This window comes from Cajanus cajan, chromosome 2, assembly GCF_000230855.2.
Source record: "Cajanus cajan strain Asha chromosome 2, NIPB_CcT2T_4, whole genome shotgun sequence".
NCBI lineage: Eukaryota > Viridiplantae > Streptophyta > Magnoliopsida > Fabales > Fabaceae > Cajanus > Cajanus cajan.
The window spans coordinates 75,214,969-75,228,643 of NC_138518.1; the positions used below are offsets into that span (position 1 = coordinate 75,214,969).

The 13,675-nt window shown below is 33.1% G+C and overlaps 2 protein-coding genes across 2 annotated transcripts; both read right to left on the minus strand.

The window, feature by feature from the left end:
- Window positions 1–163: 163 nt before the first annotated feature.
- Window positions 164–3,612, minus strand: LOC109799717 (pollen receptor-like kinase 1). Its single transcript, XM_020360333.3, has 3 exons — window positions 3,086–3,612; window positions 1,660–2,247; window positions 164–844 (listed from the first exon to the last, which is right to left on the minus strand). The coding sequence occupies exons 1-3, from the start codon at window positions 3,501–3,503 to the stop codon at window positions 207–209; spliced, it is 1,644 nt and encodes a 547-aa protein (XP_020215922.2). The 5' UTR covers window positions 3,504–3,612; the 3' UTR covers window positions 164–206.
- Window positions 3,613–5,216: 1,604 nt separating this feature from the next.
- Window positions 5,217–12,667, minus strand: LOC109799346 (Pseudouridine synthase family protein). Its single transcript, XM_020359876.3, has 9 exons — window positions 12,227–12,667; window positions 11,991–12,096; window positions 11,613–11,806; window positions 11,334–11,479; window positions 8,708–8,799; window positions 8,261–8,547; window positions 7,585–7,648; window positions 6,159–6,221; window positions 5,217–5,698 (listed from the first exon to the last, which is right to left on the minus strand). The coding sequence occupies exons 1-9, from the start codon at window positions 12,403–12,405 to the stop codon at window positions 5,507–5,509; spliced, it is 1,323 nt and encodes a 440-aa protein (XP_020215465.1). The 5' UTR covers window positions 12,406–12,667; the 3' UTR covers window positions 5,217–5,506.
- Window positions 12,668–13,675: the final 1,008 nt, after the last annotated feature.

A 13,675-nucleotide genomic window follows, 5' to 3' on the forward strand; every position in this document is an offset into this window, starting at 1 on the left:
TAAAAGACGAGCCTCTCGCGATTCAATTATGACATCAAGCCCATGTCATACCCTTTTCCATTAATTCATGCTTTCTTTCGATTAAAATATTTATTATTCAACATTAAATATCATATCAAAAGAAAACGTAATGCCCCAGTCCCAGTTCCAGAAAATCAATGAATGAATGAGTAACTAAATTTGTATTTAGTATCAAATTAATATTTTCAAGTCGAAGACTTCAGGTCTGCTTCACTAGCATAAGAAGTATAAAAATTTTCTTGATCATGATCTCTCTGCTTCACCTCCTGGATTTTCTCTACTGCTTCCTTCAAATCCCATCTCTTGTCCACATCCCCTTCACAACAACACAAAGCAATCTTCAAAAGCTTCCCCATCTCTCCCTCACAGTTCTGTGTTGCCCCCATCTCTTGATCAAACACTGCATTGGTCCACTCTTCTGGGACCACTGAATGCACCCAACTTGCCAAACTCACCTCACTACCCTTCCCTTGTTGCAAAAAGTTGGCAGGGAATTTCCCAGTTAGGATCTCAAGAATTAGTATTCCAAGACACCACACATCAGTCTTCTTTGTGATTCTTCCTTGTTGCAAGTACTCAGGAGACTTGTATATGACCATGATGTCTTGAGCCAGTTCTTGGTTGATCACTGGGACTAGGCCATAGTCTGTGAGGAGAGGCTCAAAAGACTCTGTCAAGAGGACATTGGAGGACTTAAGGTTTCCATGGGGTGCTATTAGTCTTGGCATGTCCCTGTATAGATATTCAAGACCCTTTGCTATGCCTTTCACAATCTTCAACCGGATTGGCCAATCAAGGCTAGGTTCTCCCAGGGATTGGTGTCCTGAAACAAGTAACCATTATGTATAATTATCTCTTGCATAAGCAAATTGATGTTTGTAGAATGTAGAGTGACTACATTATTTCATTTCCAAAATTGTCAACCTATGTTAATTTGTCCATAAATAATAGATGTATTGTCTTTTACATTATCATCCAATCATAAACAGCATATATGGTAAACTTGTTGGGTTTTATCACAATCACCTTAAAAGTTATATTAAAGATGATTTTTTAATTAATTGATGGTGTAAAATATTTTATCCTTGATCATGTCAATAACTCCATATATATGCAGTTTAGCCCTTGAATATGTTCACTTCATTCATGTCAAATTAGACCTTTTGTCGTGAAGTTAAGTAACTACGGAAATTTAATATGTGATGAAGTTGATACTAGATAGATTCAAAGAATAAGGTTATATTTTGATAAACTTCTCTAGCATTTAAAGAAAAGGCTAAAATAAATCTGGTTTCTCCATAAATTTAAATCTAACTTCTCCAAAATTTGCAATACTTATGTTGAAACTTATGGAGAAACTCAATTTATTTACTCAATTTATTTTACCATTTTAGAGAAGTTTATCCAAAGTAAATCTAAATCTTACAAGAACCAAATTATTACATGTTGCCACTTTTGGGACCAACTTGTATATTAGTTATATTTATACACAGTGAACAGAACACTGCACAACTAGTTGACTAAAATCTAGACTTCAATGCAAATGTGAACAATTTAGTAACTAGTGAAGGGTTATATCTCCAATTCATCAATGTCTTTAAAAATATAAAAGGTTGAAAGTGGGTTGATAACACATACCATGAAGTCGAACAGCCAAACTTCCATTCTGAACAAAGTCAGTGACCATGAGCTTCTCCTCCTTCCTATAATAGTAAGCCACAGGAGGAAGCAAGTTAGGATGACTCAACCTCCCAATCCTCCTCATGTGCTCTTGAAACTCTTCCTTTCCAACATTGTTCATCTGCTTGAACCTCTTCACCACTATGGTTGGCCCATCCAGCAGAGAAGCCTTGTAGGAAGAGCTGAAGCAGCCACTGCCCAATATCTCAGCAGAGGCTCTCAGCAACTCTTGCAAATCAAACCTCTCTCTGTCATCATGCAGAAAAGAGAGCCTCATGTGTTCCCCTCCTCTTCTGCTGCGGTTGGAGCTAATGGACGATGACCTTCTGCTTTCATTACTAATGTCCCTGGCTCTTCCCTTGCTGAGACCACTTTCAGAATTCTCGATGCATGCTGCTGATCTTTGTCTTCTTCTGTGGAGGATGAATATGACTGCTCCAATCACAATCACTGCCACGCAAACAACTACCACAGCCACAATGATGCTCACTGTGGATGTCTTGGCCTTGCATGCTTCCAAAGGGGTTCCACATAACCTTTCATTACCTGCTCATGAATATACACGCTGGTTTAGATTGATATGGTACGCATGCTTCAGTCTCAACACATAATGAATCAGAATATATGATCATTAGATTTACTACGGATACGTCTAAATTTGCTTATGGCCACTCTGTCATCTGTTTTTACTAGAAGTTGGTTTTAACTTAAGAAGGAAGTTTAATTTATTTTAACTTTTTCTTTCATTTTTTTTTGTTTTATTACTAAGGAGTATTACAGTCAAATACATGAATTAATAATATCTCTCAAAAATTTGTTAGACATCAAATAGTTAAACATCTTCTCTCAACTTAAATTTTCCATGATTTTCTTCGCATGTAAGTATTTATTGACAAGTTTATTCAAACAAGGTTTTGCCATTGTGCTTTAACTTGGGTTAATTTCACTAACATTGTTATAAGAGTAAGTTTTATCTCGATCACATAACACTGACGTTCCCTTTACACCCTTTATAAAAGAACAATGATTGATAGACACCTCTCTATTCTAAACACTCATCAACACATTATTTTTCTCTAACTCCCTTTTCTTGCTAGATCATATCATTTGTATATAATTTTTTTTTCTCTTTTTATCTCACTAGGTGGCATTAAGGCGGGAGTATTTACTAATTGTTTATAAATGTGGCAAATACATGGAAAGGGAAAGACCAATGAAGCTCCTTTTCAATGGTTGTAACTTACGTGTAAAAGAGAAGTTATGGGAGATAATCGTGATCAGTTACCTAGCTAAGTGTGTGTGTATATATCATGCATGCATGCATGGCATGTGCATGTAATCTATACGTTATATATTAATTGCAATATTGAAATGTGTGGCTCACCAGAAAAAGAAGAAACCGGAAATTTACTAAGGGAAGGAGGAATTTGGCCATGCAACTGATTATTAGCGACGCTGAATGATCTTAACCTGTGTCTGTGAAAACGAGGAATGGCGCCAGTGAATTGGTTTCCATCCAACCTCAACTCCAAGAGCCTCGGCAACGAAGCCACCGAGATTGGAACTTCACCCGTGAACTGGTTGTTTGACAAATGGATTTTCTTGAGCCACTGCAAACCCTGAAAGGTTTGGAAAGGAATCTCCCCAGAGAACTTGTTGTTGGAAAGATAAATAGACTTTAGACCAATAAGGCGGTGAATCTCTGGCCATGGACCCTCAAGATCATTGTTCATGAAACTCAAGGTTCTAAGATAAGGCAAGGCCTTGAGGGACTCAACATCAATGACCCCTTTGAGCCCCATGTTCTCAAGCTTCACGCCCCACACTTTTCCTTGGTAGCAAAGAATGCCACGCCAATTTGCATGGCCATTGGTGCATGGAGGATTGGACGTGTTCCATGATGATAAGCCAGCGTTGTTTTCTAAGTTTTCCTTGACCTTGAGGAGCAATTCAGAATCAGAAGCCGCAGAAGAAGGAAGAATGTTGCTATTGGTTAAAAGAATGAAAAAGAATATGATCCAACAATGCCAACCACTTAGTGCCATAGAGAAGGGTAGGCACTAGAGGCGGCGGGCGCGCCCTGAAGAAGGGCTTGCTTGGCAATATCGGAGAGAAAAGGTGAAGTAGATCAGAAGAAGAATGAAGGGTTGGAGGGTTGAAAAGTTTTGATGGCATTGAAAGGGAAGAAAAGGAAGGCCAATAATAGGAGAAGGTTACACACAGGTTGACGAATTCCCTTATGATCATGACAATGTTTATTCAACGCGAGAAGGACCCGGACAGCCTTTAAATTTTCCACTTCTGCATCACTATTTTTAAACCTTAATCTCTTCTCATGACTCTGCATTGACCAAACATATCGCCCAACAATATCAATGTATATAATATAAGCTTCATGCATCCAATATCTCACAGTTCCACTAACTTATCCATTTAACCCTCTCAAGTCAGAGATTCTAGGACATATATAGTCAACTTCCACTCCAAATGCAGAGATAATTTCCTATTTTTCTCCCTACTCGATATTTCCTTCCGTGTTTTTTTTACAATTTGCTGAGGTGGAAAATGAGGTTATTCCTTTTTACAAAAAGAATGGGTAATAAGGAAAGATAAAAAAAATGATAACAAACGAAGGATAATGTTTGTGAACAATATAAGAGTATTTTTATTTATTTTTATCTTGGAATGTCTTTTAAAATGTGTGAATATAAGAAAGATAAATTAAAAAAAATGAGAGAAAAATAACTATGTATAATATCATGTCAATTTTTTTATATTAACTGAAAAAGATTTTTTTTAGAGGGAGGTCATTGCTAGGACACCTATTGATAATAGAATGATGGTTTTTCCATGTACTTCCATAGGAATTTCATAGTTGAAAATCAACAGTGATCACTTATTTGATTAAAGGTGAAATGGTCAAAGAAATTTCTACATTATTACCTACAAATACTTGCATATACATTATCAAGTCAGTAAATAAGTGTGTAGATATATTGGTTTATTTAAAAAATAATAATTTTCTGATAAAAATGGGAAAAAATATTTCTCTTATATATATATATACAAACAAGCTGAGAGAAATTATTTCTCCATTTGTTTTATTCATTCAAAACAATACATATTTTCCTTTATATTTCTCTCGTACTTTTTTCCCCCTAATTCGTTCCTGTCAAACAGCATCAAATTTACTCCGCGCATGTAAGATACTTCCAATTTCCTTCAATATATTTTCTTTTAACACTGATCTATAAGAGTTTTTTTATTTATTTTATTTTTTGTTCTCTTATAGATGTATTCACTTTCATTTTGATCCCCAAGTTAAAGTCAGTAATTTGGTTATAAATGCAAGTCGGCAAATAAACCAAAATGAAAGGAAGTCTATATATATATGAAGGATCCAAATGGATGAAAAAAAATTTGACATACCAAATAGGAGCACATGTGAATAGAGAGACAAAGCCAGACATATATATCACACGGAAAAGCAACTTAAAATAGACTACAATTTCAGCTGCAAGCTTAAAAAATAATAAATAAAAATGTAAATGTAAATGTACAGGAAATGAGAGCCAAGATGCCATTTTTTAGTAATCTAGTGCAATTTCATCGCTACAGCATCTCGTAATCATAAAATGACAATGCGGAATATGGAAGATCCAATTGCAAAATATTGCATTAAAACTCAGCCCCGGATTAAAATCTGCAAGTGTGACTGACTCTAAATTTGGTAGGAACCTAGCACACAAATTGGATTACAGCTTGTTTCCAAAAAATGAAAGATTTCTATGACTTCAACAATGCTTTACTCTACCAGAACGAAACATTTTTGGGGGTCAAATTCAGTATAACCTACATCAACTAGACATAAACCATCAGGGGGTGCTGGAGGAGCAGTAGCACGCCTACATGTTGCATCCATGAGCTTTATCAAGGCATCATCTTCAGCACCAGCAGCAGCTTCTCTAATTGAGGTCGCCACAAGCACTCGAACCATCTATAAAAATATCATTAGCCTCAAAAAAGTCAGTAAGTGAAAAATAAATAAACAAATACACCCGCCAGGGGTGCTTATCCCAAATATTATGGGGCATAAAAGAACTGTCGAAGACAAGCTAGACCCGTGACATTTCCACAATCCGGAACAGAAAAACCTTCAATGGGTAGAACGATAAAGCTTGTGTCCTTTAAATTGTTTCATTTGTATTGAAAGATCAACTTGTTCATATATAGAACGACAAAGGTCTAATTCAAAGCCATGTTAACATGTCAACTTCTATTCATATTTAGTTTCAATAACCTTTAAATGAAACAAATGATGCTTTACTTTTTCATTTTCATGTTTACATCGACAAATTTCATTATCTACATTTTAGTCATAGTTCCACATAAGAGAATCCAAAACCTTCAATGTATATGTTTCCTCTAAGGAAAGCAAAAAACACAACAGCAGTTACCTTTCGTAAAAAGCGATTAGCTACCAGCTCAACGCACATGACCTTTGTTTCTTCTCCATAATCCTAAAAATGTAACAAGCAAAATCAAACATAAATACATCTTTTCTCTCAACAACTATAGTACACAGTAAAACTAAGGAATCCGAGAAAAATCACAGTTAGAAGTGATTAAATTCCATTTGACACTAGGGGAGAGAAATGATTTGAAAGACGTCTTAGAAGATCTAATAAACACACATAATTAATGACACAAGAATTCACACAGCTTTTAAACAGCATAAACCCCAACATAAGGATAGTTTCTTGACATGATAATATATTTCATGGGAAAACCACAGGAATTTCTTTTGCTAAAACTACATATGTACTTGAGAAGAAAGTGAACAAAAAGCCAAGGACATATAAGTCATGCAAGTAACTATATATTCTAAATAGATGAAATCTGTTAATATTGAAAGCCATGGACAAATTGCATAATTTGCATGTTTACTATGAGTCCAACCAAACAGATATGCTCAAAGTCATTTGGTAGGTAGGCCAACACCAACAAAATTGAGTTGAATTCATTCCAATGCAGAATGAGCAAAATGGTCCAGACTTGTAATGAAAATAATGACAGAATCTTCAGCTAATTAACAAGACTCTATTATATATCTCATAATGTGTATTTGAAGAAAATATTAAAACCAAAGAGTCGCATCCCCATGGCTGCACTCTACAATGCTTAACTTGACCCATTCTGGCCTAGGGGTTACTGCAATTAAGGTGGTTTTCCAACACCCCCTTCATGCCCAGGACTATAGGTCAGAAGTGTGGCAAATTTGCAATGCAAGTGACCCAACAATGGATTTAAAATAGACTTTGATACCTTCTTAGAATTTAGATTAAGGGCCTAATTTAACCTTACAAAGTCAACTAGTAAGGTGAAGAGGCCTGTCTAATCCTTATAAGCTATACGTAAGTCATATCTCTAATTAGTGTAGGACTAAATTGCCTAAGAGTCACATTCTTGTGATTGCACTCTACAACATACTTAAGGAGGATTTCCAACACTAACAAATATTTGTGCACTCCTCAATAATTGCCCTTATTTCCCATATTCATTATTTAGTTGGACAAATTTATCCTGACTGTTCTAATGAATAATGTCATGAATAATTGGTTTTTCATCTAATGGTTAATGAATATGACTTGAATTCAAATCTTGGTTTCTTAGTCATGTTTATGCATAAATCAAGTGAAAGAATAAATGTGAATCCGAGCTAGAAATAAAATGCTGCCAATTTGGGGCAAGCCACATCCACAAGCTTAACCATACAGTTCAAGAGCCCCACAAACTCAAATAATTTCAATTATAGAATAAAAATTGTGGGCAACAAAAAAAGAGATATAGGAAAGACCATTAAAAAGGTTAAATGGTACTCACAGTTGAAGGCAGACTGACTTCCATAGCACGAGCATGGTAAACAAAACACTCAGTTGGTGGACCACTGAAACAGAACGACAGTTATAAGCCAATTTAATGAATGAGAATTCCCCTCTTATAAGTCATGGTAATGCCAAGTAAATATGTAAGTGATGTCATGAAACAACAAACTCCAGAGCTTAAACTATTAGGTGAAGGCATGTGAATTGTTTTTATATTATATTTCTAACACACCTCCTCACGCAAGAGCTGTTGCAGCCTTGAAGCATGGACAATCACGCCAACCTACTTTGTGCTAAAATTAAACTTGTTTTTATTAGAAGAATAAGGGAAGAAAGAATCAAATTCTAGTGCTCTTGATCATGAACGCTTTGATGCCATCTCATGAATCAACTATCTCAAAAGCTTAAGATGTTAGGTGAAAGCACATGAATAATTTCTATATTATATTTCTGAGATGGGGGCAAACTATTCCTTATGTGCTCCCAAACTAAACTTATTAAATTTGATTCATCTGAAATAATGGAAACAATTTAAGATTCAATTCCAAATATTAATTACACAACCATTAAATTTTGCTACCCTCTCAAAAATATCATGTGGTAGTTTCTATAATGTACACTGCAGATGAATGGGATAATGAAGTGAGTAGAGATAGAAATCCAAAAGTTCTTACTCATTTCTTGAAGCTTTTGTATCACGGGCAAACATCTTGTAAGATAGCAATCTTCCTTCCAACTTTCGCAAAAGCTGGTTTACCTTACTTACACTGAACACATAGGATTTCTTTTCATTTTCTAACTCATCCTTGTTGGCAGAATCATGAATTTCATTATATTTAAAACCATCACAAAACTCCCCATTGTCACTACTTTGGTCCCTATACCCTCCATCGATGAGTGGAAAAATATAAAGATAACGCCTCCATTTGGCAGAGAAATTAGGATGAAAGACACGTGACACCTACAATAAGTGATGCCTTGTCAGATTAACTATGCTGTGAAGTGTAAACAACAAAAAAACTCAAGTCTGCAAGCCATATTTTTGTTTTTGTTTTCTTTTTTCTTTTGACTAAAGGCAATTGATATTGAATAATAGCTTCACATTGCAGATTATTTATTACCTCAGAAACTGATATGACCCTAAGTTTTCCTGGTGCTGCATGATTGATAGCATCCTCAATATCTCTTGGTTTAACATCTTTCTTCCAAGTGTCTACATAATGAACCGTAGATCAGGGGCACAAAGGCTTAACCAAAACCAAAGAATGTTAAAAATGAACCCATTATCCACCCACCCTGCATGCCTCAATAATTGTTTGGGGGTGGAGAATTAGAGGTGGCAAACGGATGAAATTAGATTATAATGAATCTGATGAAAATAATTCATTTATATCTACTAAAAGATTATAATGAATCCAATCCATCCGATCCATTTAAAAATATATATATATCCAATCCATCAATTAGCAGTTTTTTAATGGATGGATATCTAATCCATCCATGAATAATATGTTTAAAAAATTAAATAACTTTTTTTAAAATGTTTTTTAAAAAAATATTATAACTCATTACATTATATAATCTTTAAAAATCCTAAAAACTTTTTCATGCCAAAATAGTCTTTTAAAATATCAATTCAATACACTCCTCTTGTTGTAATCCAATGGATTTTAAAAAATAGTGGATGGATCATAAAATTAAATGGATGGATTGGATCCAATCTATCATTATTATATTTGTATAATGGATGAATTTGATAGATTTACTTATGGATGATGGATAAATAGATTGTTTTGTCACCCCTAAGAAAAATTATGTAACATCTGATCATTTTCTTTCCTTTCATGCATAACAATAATTTACTACATTGAAAAATATAGCCCTACATAATTTAAGCTATTTCCTACAAGACTATAACTTGTGCTCATGCAAGAATGTTTTAGTGTTTTCGATTACATACATAAGATGATGGATAAATAGATTGTTTTGTCACCCCTAGGAAAAATTATGTAACATCTGATCATTTTCTTTCCTTTCATGCATAACAATAATTTACTACATTGAAAAATATAGCCCTACATAATTTGAGCTATTTCTTACAAGACTATAACTTGTGCTCATGCAAGAATGTTTTAGTGTTCTCGATTACATACATAAGAACATGGGAATATTCTACTGAAGAATTGCTAAAAGGATTTCTTTGGTTCTTTCAAAATCTGATAACAGGCTTTAGTTAGTATTTCATATATTACAACTTAAAAAAGACTTCTATCAAAAGTTCTTATAGTCCTTGTCTAAACCTTAATCTAGTTTCATCTATGAATTATGTTGTAAATATCAAAGATATTTTTAGGAGTATTAAAAATATGTGTTTGCAATTAAGCAAAACAAGGTCACATTCTCAAAAAACCACATTTGGAAGCTTTCAAACCAACAATATTCGAGATCCAAAATATTTAAACTTGAAATTAAGTCAGACAATTGATTAAGAGACAAAGACGAGGTCAATGCATCTGGGAAATAGGTTGAGGTCAGAGCATCAGGGATAGAGAGCTGGGCTAGTGTGAGTCATATAAGTCACCATTGGAATAATCATTGACCAAAATGATGTCACCACTAATATGATTTATCTGAGGGAAAAGAGTCACCACTAATATGATCCATTAGGGAGAAAAAGAGTTTCATAACAAACACCAAAGAGGCAAACAACAGAATAAAGCTAAATAGTATCATATTTGAACTTCGAACATCATAAAATATAACGTTTAAGCAAGTTAATGAATGAAGAGACCCAAAATTGCAAAACATTTATAGATCGGTGACTAATAATAATTGGAGTTCCAAATTTTTGGGAACCCGACACAGAATAGTGCTGGGACGGGTCATGGAGGATGGTACTGCTCTGATACCATGTTGAAAGATAGAAAAACTGATGCAAGATGTAGAAACCGTGTCTTGACTACACAATAGATTCCATTTTTATATTTATATTCCTATTTGCATGATATGCTAGGCCTATAATTACAAAGATCCTAATTAAATGAGGAAAAAGATCACAAAATAGAAAATAAAAAGATAAATCCTGACAAATCATCTAGGATACTCTAAAATGGTTTAAAGATATAAAAAAAGATATTATCAAATATTTCTCAAATTTTTTAACAATGGGATTCATAGTTGCTTGAGCTGGAGCCTTGACCATGATTATTGACATACCATTTTTCCCCCTCAATCATAACAGTTTTACTCATAAACTTTTGAAATTTATTAAATCTAATTGTTATATACAAATACAATAACAAGAAAGGTTTTATTTTCAAGTACCTATACAATGTTTAGTCTTTATGATAGTAAAATTCATAAATGTTATGATGCAATAAATTGAGATATAAATACAAAATTAGGAAAAGGTATTCTTTGGAAATTCAAAGTTAGATGTCTGTTACATCATACATGTCTAGGCATCTAAGATACCACACCAAATGAAGTTGGAAATCAGCACATTTGAAGTCAGAAATTTCCAAATAAATCAAAATATTTACTGCAGATTGTATAACTGTAAGCACATAAATTCATAAATATGAGGTCGAATAGTGATATCTTTGTCTCAAATACTGCACTTGTAAAAGAGACTTTGAGACTCCAGTTTTATTTTACATGCTGAAATCGGAGTGTATGACAATTCATACATAAATACAAAGACTTGGACAAAGCAAAAGCATTGCAAATAATAGGGAAATGACTTACAGAAAGAACAGACTTGTTGAAGGCCAGTCACTCCTTTGTCTGTCCGACCAGCAACAACAGCACAACCTTCAATGGGCAAACCTTTGTCCTTAAGCAGTTGAGTTTTCTTTTCATCCACAAATTTACCGAGTGACCCTTCTACTATGCTGCATGAAGAAATGAGTGCAAGAGCAAGAAGCAGAATGATCATCCAATAAGTCCTGGACAAATAATGGATGCTTCCTATGACATGCAGTTTGCAATATGCACAAGACTGAAGTTGTAACAAGAGCAACTTGCCTTTGGACTGTGTTCAAGCCTGGCTGCTTTTGCCACCCATCAAAAGAACCCCCGTGATACGAAAGAACAATTTTGAACGTCATCCTTGCCCACCTCCCACTGCGATCCTCAGATGCAACACTTTCCAACTCACTTTTATCAGAAAGTGCTGCGGAAAGTGTTGCAATTCCAGTATCATTATGATCAACAAGTGTCTGACAGAAAGTCATGAATTAACATACAAATAGTCAAACATAGTACTCACACACCCAATCATGAATAATATAGCATTGCATTCGTAATAAACCTGTAGAAATCAGAAATTAGGGTACCAATATTAAAAGCGGGAAAATTACCAAAAACAAAAAACAAAAAACAAAAAACGTGATGAGGGTGCACCTCGGTTCCAAAGAGAAGTGGCAGAGACAAGTTGCCACGGACAATGTTGAAGTAAAATTCATTGACTCGTTGCCAAGGCCTTGCATACATAAATTCGAAGCTCTCTCTGCGAAATTTAAATAACATCCATTGCAATTAAATTAAAATGAAAGGAAGAGCCTTTTATATAAGATTGCTATGAAATCAATGTAAGTGTATAATCGAAATTACAAAAAAAATAAAAATAAAAAAATTACCTAGCAGTCCATCTTGGGAATTTGGAGGGATGAGTGTGGTTGTAATGCACGTGAGTTTGAGATTCAGTTTCAATTTCTGGTTGGTTAGTCATGGAAATGGAATGAAAGAGTAAGTGGTTGTTTGAAAGGGGAACTTGTCTGGGGAAACAGATGAATATATGTTTGGCAATACTAAGCATATAGCAGAAATGGAAAACACAGCTATGGTATATCTCTCTTATTCAAAGGGAATTCTTCCAACTTCCAACCCTGAATCAATTTCGCTACTTTTTTAGTATAATTTCGACACACGGTTAGGTTAATCTAATAGTATTCAAAAGAGAATACAAGCAGAGACAATTATGTTTTTCTTCTTTTTCCAGACATAACTATAACTGGGCGCCGAATATCCAGTACCCCAGTTCACAAAATCTCACAATTGAATACAATTATACAATGCATGCCATTAGGTTTCAAACTCCCTCAGACCATAAAAGGTCAAATAAAATAAAATAAAAATTATATATTAAAATTTTTTTTTTTAAGTTTACGATAGTTCCCTTATTTTATCTTTTAATTTTTATAATTTAAAATTAATATTTTAATTTTTATTTTTATTTTTTTTTACTTTTTTAATCTCTATAATTTAAAATATTTTTTTAGTCTTATATTCAAAGTTTTTTAATCTTTTTAATTTTTATTATTAAATTATTTTATAATATTATCTATTTTGTATTGATATGACAAATATTAAAAGAAACACAAATTTTAAGACTTAATTTTTTAAGCAATCTAACAAAATAAATTTGATATTAAATACATAAGATTAAGTTACAATATAAAATAGACAATATTATAAAAAAATTAATGATAAGGACTAAAAAAATTAAAAAATAAAATAAATAAATTTATATAAATTAAAAAATATTTTATTAAAAATAAAAAATATATGTATTTTTACTCTTCTAGAATTTAAAATAAATTTACTTTTATCAGTCAACTGTTATCCAAAATCTAAAATTGATATTTTTAGTATATATATTTAAATAAATAAATAAAATTTGTTTTAATCCCAAATTTATTTTTATCAGTCAACTGTTACCCAAAATCTAAAATTGGTATTTTTAGTATATATATTTAAATATCTAAAATTGAATATGTGAAATAAAACTGAATTATTACTGTTGCAAATAACTTACCCATTAGTACCCTTACCTTTGCTTGAATCAAGTCGTTATTGCACAAATGAATCTGTTCTTATTAGTGATGTCTTTATGTCTCTATGCTACCTTCGGTTCTAAAGAACTAAAAAAAATGAAAATAAGTCTTTTTTTTAACTAGAGAAAAATAATATTAATATTCATGTCCAATACAAAATAATATATACATTATTTTAACAATACTATCAGTTAGAAAGATTAGTTATTTTTATCGATAGATATTTCATACTAATAATATAATTGTTCAAAA